The sequence below is a fragment of the Artemia sp. Qi Xiang Cuo genome, chromosome 14, assembly GCF_049724085.1.
Source record: "Artemia sp. Qi Xiang Cuo chromosome 14, ASM4972408v1, whole genome shotgun sequence".
Lineage (NCBI taxonomy): Eukaryota > Metazoa > Arthropoda > Branchiopoda > Anostraca > Artemiidae > Artemia > Artemia sp. Qi Xiang Cuo.
This window is the reverse complement of record NC_142807.1, coordinates 33,506,374-33,518,285: the sequence shown is the minus strand read 5'-3', so window position 1 is coordinate 33,518,285 and position 11,912 is coordinate 33,506,374. Positions and strand designations below refer to the sequence as shown.

The following is an 11,912-nucleotide window of genomic DNA, read 5'->3' as shown; positions in this document are numbered from 1 at the left end:
AACGATTAAGTTCTTTTTGTTAATTTGACTCCAGACCGCTAAGTTATTTGCAGTTCATTCCGATTCAAATCGCCATTGTATTATTTGTGACCAACCACCCCCTTCCCCTGGAAATATGTCTGATGTCTATGAGCAAACTAGCTTATGATACTAATGTTTTGATCCCTTGAGAGTCGTGTTAACTAGTTTTGATATCTTCTAGTATATCGTGCTCTTTGCATGCGTATAGGGTCATCTATCAGTCCATGTTGTTTTTTAATAAAACAAAACTACCTAGCATTTCTTTGAGCTGATTTTTCTATTATAGCGTATAATTGAATGAAATTTTACTGTGTAAGATATTACCAATTTTCTTATGATTAAGATATGTTCAACTTAAATTACACAAGATAAAGCTTTCAATTCGCCTACTTTTTTTTGTAATGGGGCAAAAATGATTAATGGCTAAGAAGAATATTGGAGTTTTATATAGTGAACAAGCACAGAATTATGCCAGCAGCCATTAAAAATTCTGGTGATTGATGCTTAATAAACAGTGCAGTGGTCATGATGATCGTTTGACATATATTTTACTCTAATAAGGTTGTGTTGTCACGTATCACTTTCTGTAGATATTTAATTTTCGAATCTGATCCAGAATATAGACTGACTTATTATTAGACCTCTTCTATTTGGTTAGTCAGCTTTTTTATACCATGCTGATAAATGAACGGATAATTTTACTTACAAATTTTCCCAGAAGAGACTATGACAATAAGAAATGAGGTTGCTAGCAGGCTTTGACTAATAAGATAAGATTTTATTAATGCACTGAACACAAAACATTCTGCATCAAACATCAGAATACCCCCTCCCACATCCCCTCGCAAGGCTCTATGACCGGGAATGCAGGGAGAAAAACAATCAACAAAAGACAAAAAAGGAAAAAATAACCACATCGGAGCAAAGTGCCTTGACAGGTTGCAGGCAGACTGACAAGAAGTCACGGGGGGGGGGGGGGGGATGAAATCTGAAATATCAAATTCAGAAACATGAACACAACCTAATCCAATAAATTTCAAAACAGGCTTCTAGCGAAGGTAAAATTATACTTTACTATCACAAAAATAGTTTCAATTAACTCGAAGTATAAATAAATAGCGAATTCATAATCAACTTCTTTCATGCTTCTTTTGTGGCGTATTTTGGCTATTTGTGAAGGCAGAAGGTACTAAATCAAAGTTTTGTTTCAAGTTGAGGTTTACTTGAGTCAAAAATTGTTCATAGTCTGAAGCATCAGAATGCCGTGGATCATCAAAATTTTGTCCAACCGCCCACAGTGTCTCGAGGTCATATTGCTGACGCGTCTCGTCATCAAACATGTGAAGAACAATATTACCTAAAATCAAACGAAAACCTGAAGATAATATTAGCTTTAAGGCTTTAGCACGACTCCAGTGGGATTATAAAAAAAAAACTGACTGGCTTTAGAGGCAGTATAGCAGTGTGTAGCTGAATAAAGAGCGTAAAAAAAAAAACTCGAACAACTAACTTCTCTTTTCGCCATATTAAGGTTATTAGCTTGTTAAATAAACATAAACAGCATTACACAGTCACTGAAAGGCATTCCCAATTTTCATTTAGGGGACGAGCCAAGTTACTTGTCTTACAAACTTTCTCAAATCTTTGCTCTAAAACTAATGTAAAGCGAAGCCATATTTGCATTTGGGACTTTTACCAAAAAAGACAAAACAAATCAGTCAAATAACAAATCTTGCGTAAACTACTAGAAATCTGGTTTGACCTATCGAAGAAATTTGACTATTGTTGACTAAATTTGACTAGGTTTGACTATTGATTAAGAAAATTAGTGACCAGCTGTACTCTTAATAAATTATAGATAAAACTGATCAAATTTAATATTGACTGATTAAATCAACTGACTAACAATGATTGATCAAACTTAAAATTGATTAAATTATTGTCAACATTATTAAAATGAGCCAAGTCAGCGAAAAAAAATTTTAAGCAGTTTTATTTGATAGTGCTCTAGCAAAGCGCAGAATTTTTAGCATCATTAAACAAAACTCCTTAAAGATCTTCAAATGCTCAATCTTATTCGTTAAACAAAATAAAATATAATCACGATCGACTAATCTAAGGTACAAAGATTCTACAAACAGTCTTAAAAATTGCAATACCAAAACCGTGAAGAGTATTTCCATTGAGTGATTTTCCCTAATGAATTTTCCAATTTCATTAGTTGACATTAATTAATCAGCAGAGTGATGATTAATACTCCTAGCACTTTATCAGCTTAGTTTCTTGAGGGAGGGCCCTTTTTTAGTCTTATAAGACGATACAGTCTTTTTTACCAGATCGAAATTTTTGCTTATACAATTCCTATCTTTCCTTACGGTGCCCTCTCGTCCCATTTGGGGGCGATGTTCTTTTCACTTCGGTCCTAGACGGTTGGCCGAAAAGAACAATCTTGGGCAATCTGTAATCCTTCAACCTTCGCTAAAGCACTTCTATCAGATGAATCAAACGCTTGTTTATAATCTATAAAACTGAGGAGTATACGGGTTTGATGACTCAGGCACTTCTCAATGATTAAATTAAGAGTGAAAATTTGGTCAACATGTCCTCTTGCCTTCCTAAAACAATGCTGCTTTATCTAAAGCATCCCAAAGTCTAATAAGTATCATCATACTAAGTAATTTGCTTCCAAACAAAAACCAAACTAATGTCTCTATAATTACCACACTCCCTCTTATCACCTTTCTTATAGAGATGTTTTATTAGTTTTTCTAAAATTGCTAGGAACTTTCTCTTTTTCAAAAATCACATTCACAATTTTCAGTAATACCCACCATATTTAGAAAACTCCTTTAACCCACTATCAGCACCTGGGACTTTATTATTTTTTTAATCCTTTTAGTACTGTCATTAATTCTTCTTCACAAAATAAATCTTCCTTCACGTCCAAAGTGTCACAAACTTTTTCATTAGTTTCAATATGTTTAAGTGTAACTCTATCATGGTTCAGCACATTCTCAAAATGTTTTGCCTATTTCTCGTTTAACTTTGCTTATCACTAATTGTAGACCCATTCCTATCTCTATCAACGACAAGTCCAGATTGACTATTCCCAATCAATTTATTAATATGTCAGTAAAATATTTTACTATTATGTCCTCTGGCAGCATCTTCCAGATATTCAGCGATTTTCATCCATGGCCTCCACTTTACGCCTCCTTAATTCATATTTTAATACTTTCTCTACGTTTTTTCAAATTTCTCTTATTTTCATATTATCTATCACTCAAATAGTTCTAGTACAAGCCCCTCCTCCTCTGTATTAATCATAAAGCATTTTCACCAATATTCCTAGCTGAATTTTTGACTTTCTTCCCTAAGACACCATCAGCAACTTCACAAACTATTTTTCTAAAATTATTCCATTCATCTTCTACATTGTTAAATTTTAAACTTCCCGATTTTGTGTTCAACTGTTCCTGGAAATTTTCTCTCAGATTATCATCCTAGAGTCTACCAACGTCATAGCTTCTCGGAAGATAGTTACCCTTCCAAAATATCAGCTTCAGATTAACCCTAGACACTACTAGATGGTGATCTTCACGTTTAACATCAATAACAGCACTCCTTTATACCCTAGTGTCTTGTATCAATCCTGCCAGTCTTTGCTTTACAATAGCATAATCAATAAGGTTAGCTGTCTTACCATCATGTGAATACTATGTTAACTTATGGGCCGTTTTATGACCAAATACTCAATTGGTTACAACTATATTGTTATACCTACAAAATAGCAGCAGACCGTAACTACTACTGTTTTCTTTTCCTGCACCAAATTTACCTAGACTAGGATACCATCTATCCCTATTTCTACCAACCTGGGCGCTAAAATCTCAACAAAAATACTATATTTCTAAATGGGACCCTGTCTATTTGTTCCTATAGCAGCAAGTAAAGTTCATCTGAGTCCCTATTATCTTCATTAGTTGGTTCTACATGGGCATATATATCGATGACTGATACCCTCCACGTTTTAATCATAAAATGAGCCACTAAAATTATATTATTAATACCTTCCCAACCTTAAAAAAACTTCGTTATTCATCATGAGCCCTACTTCCTTCCTATTCACCTCATCCTTCCTACCCAAGCAGGGGCGGCGTTGCCATACCCCTTTGAATATTCGGAAATGGACCCCTCTTCCCCCTCCCCAACTAAAAATTATTCAGCTACGCCCCTGTACCCAAGTAAATAAATTCTATATCACCTAGTTTCATGTTTCCTACCCATGGGATATGAGTTTCTGAAACTCCTAATAAGTCCAATTCAAAGCGTCTTAATTTGTCAGTCAAGATTATACGATGGTATACGATAGATTATAACATCATCACTAATTTCTGAAATTCCTTTATAGATTCACCCTCAGAATCACGACCCTCAGTTGAGAACCCCTGAGTTGGGATTAAAAAAATATTTACTAAAAGTTTAAAACTTCTTGACTAAGATGTACTATTAATCTGCGTCACTTTACAAGGAGGTGTAAGTAATAAGTTATACCAAGATCCATAGCAATCCATGAGTCTTTGAAAGTTCCTTCAATAATTGGAAAGGGGTCTTTAGGCAGTTTCTTTCTTTTTGAAACTTGACGTACAAATTCAGCTATCCCAGCTCTTTGTCGACCCGATTTTACTGTAGCTATCACCATAAAGTCGCAGTACTGAATTTGTTTCGGGATCTTCACTACGCAAATATCCATCAGATTCTCATTTCTCAAAATCTCAACCAATTCTTCTATATCAAATATCCCATGTTCACCTCCTGTAAAAGATGAAATTTTAATAAATATAAATACTTCCTAAGACCACACTGGCTATACATGACGTATGAAGCTAAGACAGGAAAGGAAATAATAAAAGAAAAATAAAACCAAAAAAGGTTAAAAAACGAGGAATTTGTCAGCCAGTGGCAAAACATGAAAACGAAAAACAAGCAAATATTTCGACAAGGACCTCCGCCAAGTCGTCCTCAGTCCTAAAAAAAAAAAAAAGAAAAAAAAAAAGAAAAAAAAAATCTAACCTTCTAGAGTTTAATGCAAAAGATACAAGCGGACATTGAATGAAAGACCAAGCCTAAACCAATGAAAAAAGGGATTTACCAAAGAGATTGGGCAAGAATGTTTTGCCTCGCAATACTGTTTGCTCTTCTGCAATTTCTGTTTTCATTAGATATGTTAATAGGTTCTCTTAAATTTGATTGGGTGCAAATATCAATTGAGTCTTTTAGTATTAAATTGTTATAAATTGGGCTTAATGAAATGTCTCTGGTGTCTCTATTTATAGCCTGTTTATTCTGTTTATATATTTATAGCCTGTTTAATTTCTGTTTATATATTTTTTTACCTCAATTACCTCTTTGAAAGATTGCGGTAGGCCATTTACAGTAGATATTAAAGTTGCCTACTCAAAAAGAACAAGATGTGTAAGATTTTCGAAAATATGCTGGACCAAGGCGGAATCAAAGTCGTCATTTTTGTTTTCGAATCTCTGGGACTTATCTATTGAAATTTTGTGTTCCTGCAAATGTTCACTAAGTTGTTGATGGGTCCTACAAATGTAAAAATTTCCCATATGAACAGGGGACTCTGTAGACACCACTACCCAGTATAGTGTCAGTTTATCTTTCCCTGAATTGAAAAAATGTTCAACTTTTTGTTCACTTTTGAAAGAAACAGAGAGATTGTGTTTACTTAAAATTTTTCCAAGTTTATAACTAAGTTTTGAAATGTATGGTAGAGTGGGGTAAGTTTTTTTCTCAATTTCTGGAACGATTGAACCAAGGGGGGTATGCTACCCATTTTATTGTTTTATATTTTTTAATCGTCTATCTATTATATTATAAATGAGGTTTATTGGGTAGCCATTGCAGAATAGAATATCTTTGATATAATTTGATTCAGAATTTATATTATTAAGCGGACAGATTTTTAAAACTCTGTCGACTAAAGAGATTATTACCCCTCTTTTAACAGAAGGAGGATGATTTGACGAGCAGTGTAGATACAGATCATTATGGGACGGCTTTCTGTATATAGAAATTCAAGAAAATTCAAGGCTAGGAGTATTTTTTATAATCAAAACATCCAAGAAAGGCAGCTTTCCGGAATCTTTCAGTTCCATTGTGAACTGGAGATTTGAATCAAAAGAGTTTAAATGTACCAAAAAACTCCAAGAGAGTCCCGTCCATGTTCCCAAACAGAAAGGAAATCATCAACGAAACGAAACCAGAGGGAGTGTCTTAAGTGGAAACTATTCAAAGCAGATTGTTCTATGAAATCCATGTGACATTTTTCCATATAAGAAGATAAAACAGTGCCCATGGAGAGGCCCATGATTTGAAGGAAAAATTTGTCTCAGAACTTAAAATGTGAAGAAAACTTGTTGCAAAGACGAACAAGCGTCATAATTGTGTCAATTCCCAAAGTTTAGTAATCTGACCAAGCAGAATTTTCCTTCAATTTTCTTTGTAAGGCCTGCTCACATTTATGGACATCGCATGAAATGTACATAGAAACTGCATCGAAACTAGATAAGATGTTTTTTTCTGTTGTACTATGAAATTTTAACTTCTCAACAAGTTCTATGGAATTTTTTATGTAAGATTTCTTTTTGCTCAAAAGATAACTAAAAATGTCGACTAAGAATATGTTACACCCTTCTCTGAATAACTTAAGCTTTCCATCGTAGGAGGTTGCAAAGCAGTATTCTAATAGATTTTGGACTAGCAATAAGGAATTGGGGCTGAATATCGTTTGGGGTGGAATTTTCTGGACACTTGAGAGGTAATTAGTCTACTGTCTTTTACAGGTTCTAATTCTTTTCTCAACTGCTTCGTGTATTTGTCTAGGGGATCATTTTTTATTTCTCTGTAGGTATTTTTATTCATTAAAAGGGTATTTGCTTTCATTTCATAATCTGCAGAATTCATAATTACTATTGTGTTTCCTTTGTGTGCTCTTGTAACTACTGTGTTTTCATTTTTTTTTAAGTTCCGGAGGATTTTAGTTTCTTCTTTTGACTGAGTTGAAAGCGACAAAGATGGCCTATAATCGGGAATACTCTTTACAATTACCCCTCTGAGTAGGGCTGGATTTTCAACCTCCCCATGAGAGCTAAAAAATAGCAGACTCCACCGCCCGTAATAATTTCTGATGTATTTACGGTTGTTCGAGCCATTGCAAATTTTGGTCCTTTTGAAAGAATACTTAGCTGCTTGGATGTAAAAACCTTAGAGGATACATTTTCCAATGGAGGGCCAGGACAAAATCTAGGAAGGAAAATCCGTTTCTGTTGGAACTGTTGAAATTCCAGTTTTGAGAATTTCGCCGATAAGCGAGTTTTTGCTAATGGAAAACGGGTCGGAAAGACCTTTGCGAGATATGCAAAATCTGGTGAAAATCTTGAACGGATGAAGTCTGATATAATAAAGATTTGAAATTAATATTTTATTACTAAGGATGTATCTTTTGAATCTATGGTCTTTTAAAATATGTGTTAAAGTTTTGAAACCCATTCTCTTGATAAGCAGACCTTCAGATTGTGTGCCTAAATGGAGGTTGAAACGTAAAGAAGGTGGAAGAATTCGATGCCTTTTGCAAGTTTCTAAGAAAGTGAACTGACAAATAAGATTTGCATGATTTTAAACAGAATTTGAAAAATCTAAAACATTATTGGTCCAATGCTCCCCGTAAGCGTGAGGTAAATACTTCCTAAGACCACACTGGCTATACATGACGTATGAAGCTAAGAGAGGAAAGGAAATAACAAATGAAAAATAAAACCAAAAAAGGGTGAAAAAACAAGGATTTTGTCAGCCAGTGGTAAAATATGAAAACGAAAAACAAGCAAATATTTCGACAAGGACCTCCGCCAAGTCGTCCTCAGTGCTAAAAAAAAAAAAAAGAAAAAAAAAAAAAGAAAAAAAAATGAAAAAAGGGATTTAACAAAGAGATTGGGCAAGAATGTTTTGCCTCCCCCGTTTTCTCACCTTTTTGGTTTTATTTTTCATTTATTATTTCCTTTCCTCTCTTAGCTTCATACGTAATAAATATAATAAACAAACAGTGCGTTTGATGACCACTTGAAAGCTACAACAGTAATTGTTTCCTGCAAAATGTTGCAATAACCATATCAAAAAGGACTTTAAAATGGTAGGTACTACACATTATAACTAGAAGGATAACACGCATGTACTTCGTACAGGCAATAATGCAATTGCACAGGGCAGAAATTAAATATTTAATTTTATTCAAACATTATCTTAAAATAAATCCAATTCTTCTTTCTGTACGATTCTTTGGCTTTAAGAAAGCTTTTCATGACATTTCCTGATAACGTAGATCTTAATTAATGGGGTATTTAAAACGTCTTGAAGAAAAAAAGTTTAAACATACGAAGTATTTTTATCATGGGTGTACGGTGGGGGGGGGGATGACCCCCCCCCTAGAACTTCAAATTTATACTAGATATGGCTGAAAAAGCAGATCGTTGAAAAAGCAGTTGAAAAACGGTAAATGGCCAAAAAAGCAATTGATGAAAGGTAGATGGTTAAATAAGCTGGAAATAAACAGTTAGAATAACAGAATAAAAGTCTAACAAGAAGCAATTATCCATAATGTCTTGAAAGTTATTAGCTCTAATCCAAGAAGATTAATACTGAAGCTTATTGATGATTTATCATTTTTGGTGATTACTTGTTAATAAGGATTTCATGGGTATGATAGAACTTGCTGGCAATGTAAGGTTTTGTGAACTGCCAATATAACTTTAGCTCTCTCCTGCCCTTCATTATAGAATCGGCTGCCCCCTCCCCCCTAAAGAAGAAGCTACGTACGCCCACGATTTGTATATTCTAGAACCATTTTCAAGCCATACTAAAATATTACAAATACAAAGAAAACTGCTAATGAATTTCATTATTGTGATAGTTTTGATGCGATGAATCGGCATCTGAGAGCTTTTGCATGTATGTATGTATTGGATTAACGGCGCTTCCGAACTACTAATGGTTCATTTACACATTGCGCAAATCCGTCGAGATTTAGCAATCCGTGCCGAGATTTCGTTCGTTTTTGTGCTTGAAAAACTCTCTAACTTCCAGCAACGATTTCGTCAAATCAGGACGGATTCTTGGCAAGGTTTTTAAACGAATAAAAACATGACTATGGAAAATCAATATCTTTGTTGTTTCAGACTGAATTTCTTTCTTTTTGTCTTCTATGCCTCCTTGGCAGTATAAGGACTAAATCGAAAGCAAAATTAGCCAATGATCTTCTTTTAGAACTTTATCTTCATGCACGCTGATGCATTTATTTGAAAAATTGGCCTTAAAACATAGCGTTTTCTGAGCCATCGTTCGAAAAGATACGGACGGATTTCCGCATGCATTTCCGCAATGTGTAAAGGAACCATACAGTCCTTACATTGGCTCTGCAGTGTGTTGCTACAGCTGAGTTTGAACTCTGGGTCCCGTATTACTAAGTTGACATCAAACCCACTGCGCCACCACATTTCATCTGAGAGCCCTTTTTATTTTCTTTGCTCTTTTTTAAAAGCTCTGCGTCTTTGATAATCAGTTTAGATTGAAGTTCCAATTAACAAATTTTGTAAAAGGGCATGATTCAGAATTATCTCAAGAGATAAATTGTGTTAATGTAGAAATCTCTTCGGAATAAACTATTCTGGGAAAAACATGGAAAAATATTCAAAAAAAAATTGTGTTACAGGCTTACTTTTCAAACTAATCCCATGAAACTTTTCATCAGCTCTGGGAATTTCTTCCAATTCTTCAACTGTTTCCCATTGGGCGTCTTCAATTCCTTCAAGTTCATGTGCATCATATATTCGCGTTGGTTTTGCTTCGTCAAAAAACTCATACTTAGACTTCAGCGTGGAACTTGCTAAATACAAAAATAAGCGATAAGGCTATGAAAATAAGGCGTGTCAACCCCGGCGGCATAGTTATATGACGTTTGAACTATTTTGAACAAAATGGCTATCTCAAAATTTTGATATGATACATTTGCGGAAAAAAGGGCGTGGAGAGGGGTGTTGGTTGCACTTTGATCACTTTTGACTCTTATCAAGGGCACTAAAACTTTAGATTTCCAATCAAAATTTATAAAACTATCCCTTCCATAATAACCTTATATGTCAACAATAAGCAACTTGCAGGCCTTGCCCTGGTGGGGGTTCAACCCCGAAGCATAGTGATTTGACCTTTAGACTATTTTGAACAAAATGGTTATCTCAAAATTTTGAGATGTACGAGTATTTGGGGGAAAAGGATGTGGGGGGGGGGGGAGGGCTGTTTGCCCTCTGATCACTTTGGACTCTTAAAAAAGGAACTAGAATTTTCGATTTTCAATTGAATGAGCCTCCTCCAAAGTTTGTACGACCACCCATTCCACAAAACCCTTATATGCTAATAATGAACAATTTGCATAAGTTGCATAAGCCCTTGTCCTGGGGGCTTTGGTGGATTTGTTAACCCCATGAGTCATGGTTATTTGACTTTTGGACTATTTTGAACAAATGATTATCTCAAAATTTTGATCGGATGCATTTGGGAGAGAAAGGGCGTGAGGGGGGCTGGTTAACCTTCAATCACTCTCGACTCTTAAAAAGGGCACTGAATCATTTCCATTTGAATGAGCCCCCTCCAAAGATTATACAACCGCCTCTTCCATAAAAACCATACATGTTAACAAATGACAACTAGCATAACTTATAGACCCTACCCGAGAGCTGGGGGGGGAGTCTCAAACCCGGAACCATAATTTTTTGATCTTCAGACTGTTTTAAACAAAATGGCTGTCTCAAAATTTTGATCGGAAGCATTTGGGGAAAAGAGGGCGTGAAGGGAGGGGGCTGGTTGCCCTCCGATCACTTTTGACTCTTAAAAAGGAACCTAGGATTTTTTATTTCAAATCAAATGAGCCTCCTCTGAAAAGTTTATACGACCACCCCTTCCATAAAAACCTCATATGTTAACCATTGGCAACTTGCACAACTTACAGCGCTTACCCTGGGGACTGTGGGGGTTTGTCCACCCTGGAGGCATAGTTATTTGATCTTTATACTATTTTGAACAAAATGGCTATCACAAAAATTTTGATCGGATGCATTTGGGCAAAGAGTGGGGGGGGGGAAAGTAACCCTTCAATCACTTTTAACTCTTAAGAAGAGCATTAGAACTTCCCATTTTCAATGCCCCTCTAAAGTTTATATGACCACCACTTCCATATAAAGTGCCTCTAGGAAAAAAAAAAATAATAAAACATTGAAGCCTTATGACCTTTATTATAGTGTTGCCTCTGATAACAGCATTTTGTTGCCTGCTTCTAATTAATCCTTTTTCACAGTACTAACTAGATTATTTTCATGAGCACTTTTCCCAAAATTTTCTCCCTTTTTTTAGGGGAATATTTTATTAAATAGATACCCATATTACATTTTTAAAAAATCATAACATAATTTTAATAAAATATTTAATAAACATTAACTTGTTCCACATAAATTTCATGCGGACAAAACTGCAATAAATTTTCTTCTCTTATTCCAGTTTTTGTAATTTCTGAATTACCTAATTCATTGAACTTATCAACCTTTACAAAGCAATGGGGTAACATAAAAAAGCTTTTAGCTCCGCTACACTCAGTAAAACTTGAACAAAATAAATTATAACTAATATCAAACAGATCGTGGTAACGAACAAGTAAGGAGCGACGCGCCTCAATAGTAATCGAAACTCTAAAAGATGGAATTTTAATACAAATAGATATATCAAAAGAATCGGCCTATTACGGTGATTCAAAATATATAAGTTTCATTAATTTT

The 11,912-nt window shown here is 34.8% G+C and overlaps 1 protein-coding gene across 3 annotated transcripts in view; it reads right to left on the bottom strand.

Annotated features, from left to right (window-relative positions):
- Positions 1-1,068: 1,068 nt before the first annotated feature.
- RsfS312 (ribosomal silencing factor RsfS-like protein, 312) overlaps positions 1,069-11,912 on the bottom strand; it is a 34,250-nt gene continuing 23,406 nt past the window's right edge. For all 3 annotated transcript variants that reach the window (XM_089100733.1, XM_089100734.1, XM_089100735.1), the window contains exons 3-5: positions 9,806-9,973; positions 4,576-4,836; positions 1,069-1,378 (exon numbers count right to left, since the gene is read on the bottom strand). In XM_089100733.1, the coding sequence (XP_088956859.1) occupies positions 1,152-1,378; positions 4,576-4,836; positions 9,806-9,973 (656 nt within the window). In that variant the 3' untranslated portion in view covers positions 1,069-1,151. The remainder of the gene's footprint in view (positions 1,379-4,575; positions 4,837-9,805; positions 9,974-11,912) is intronic.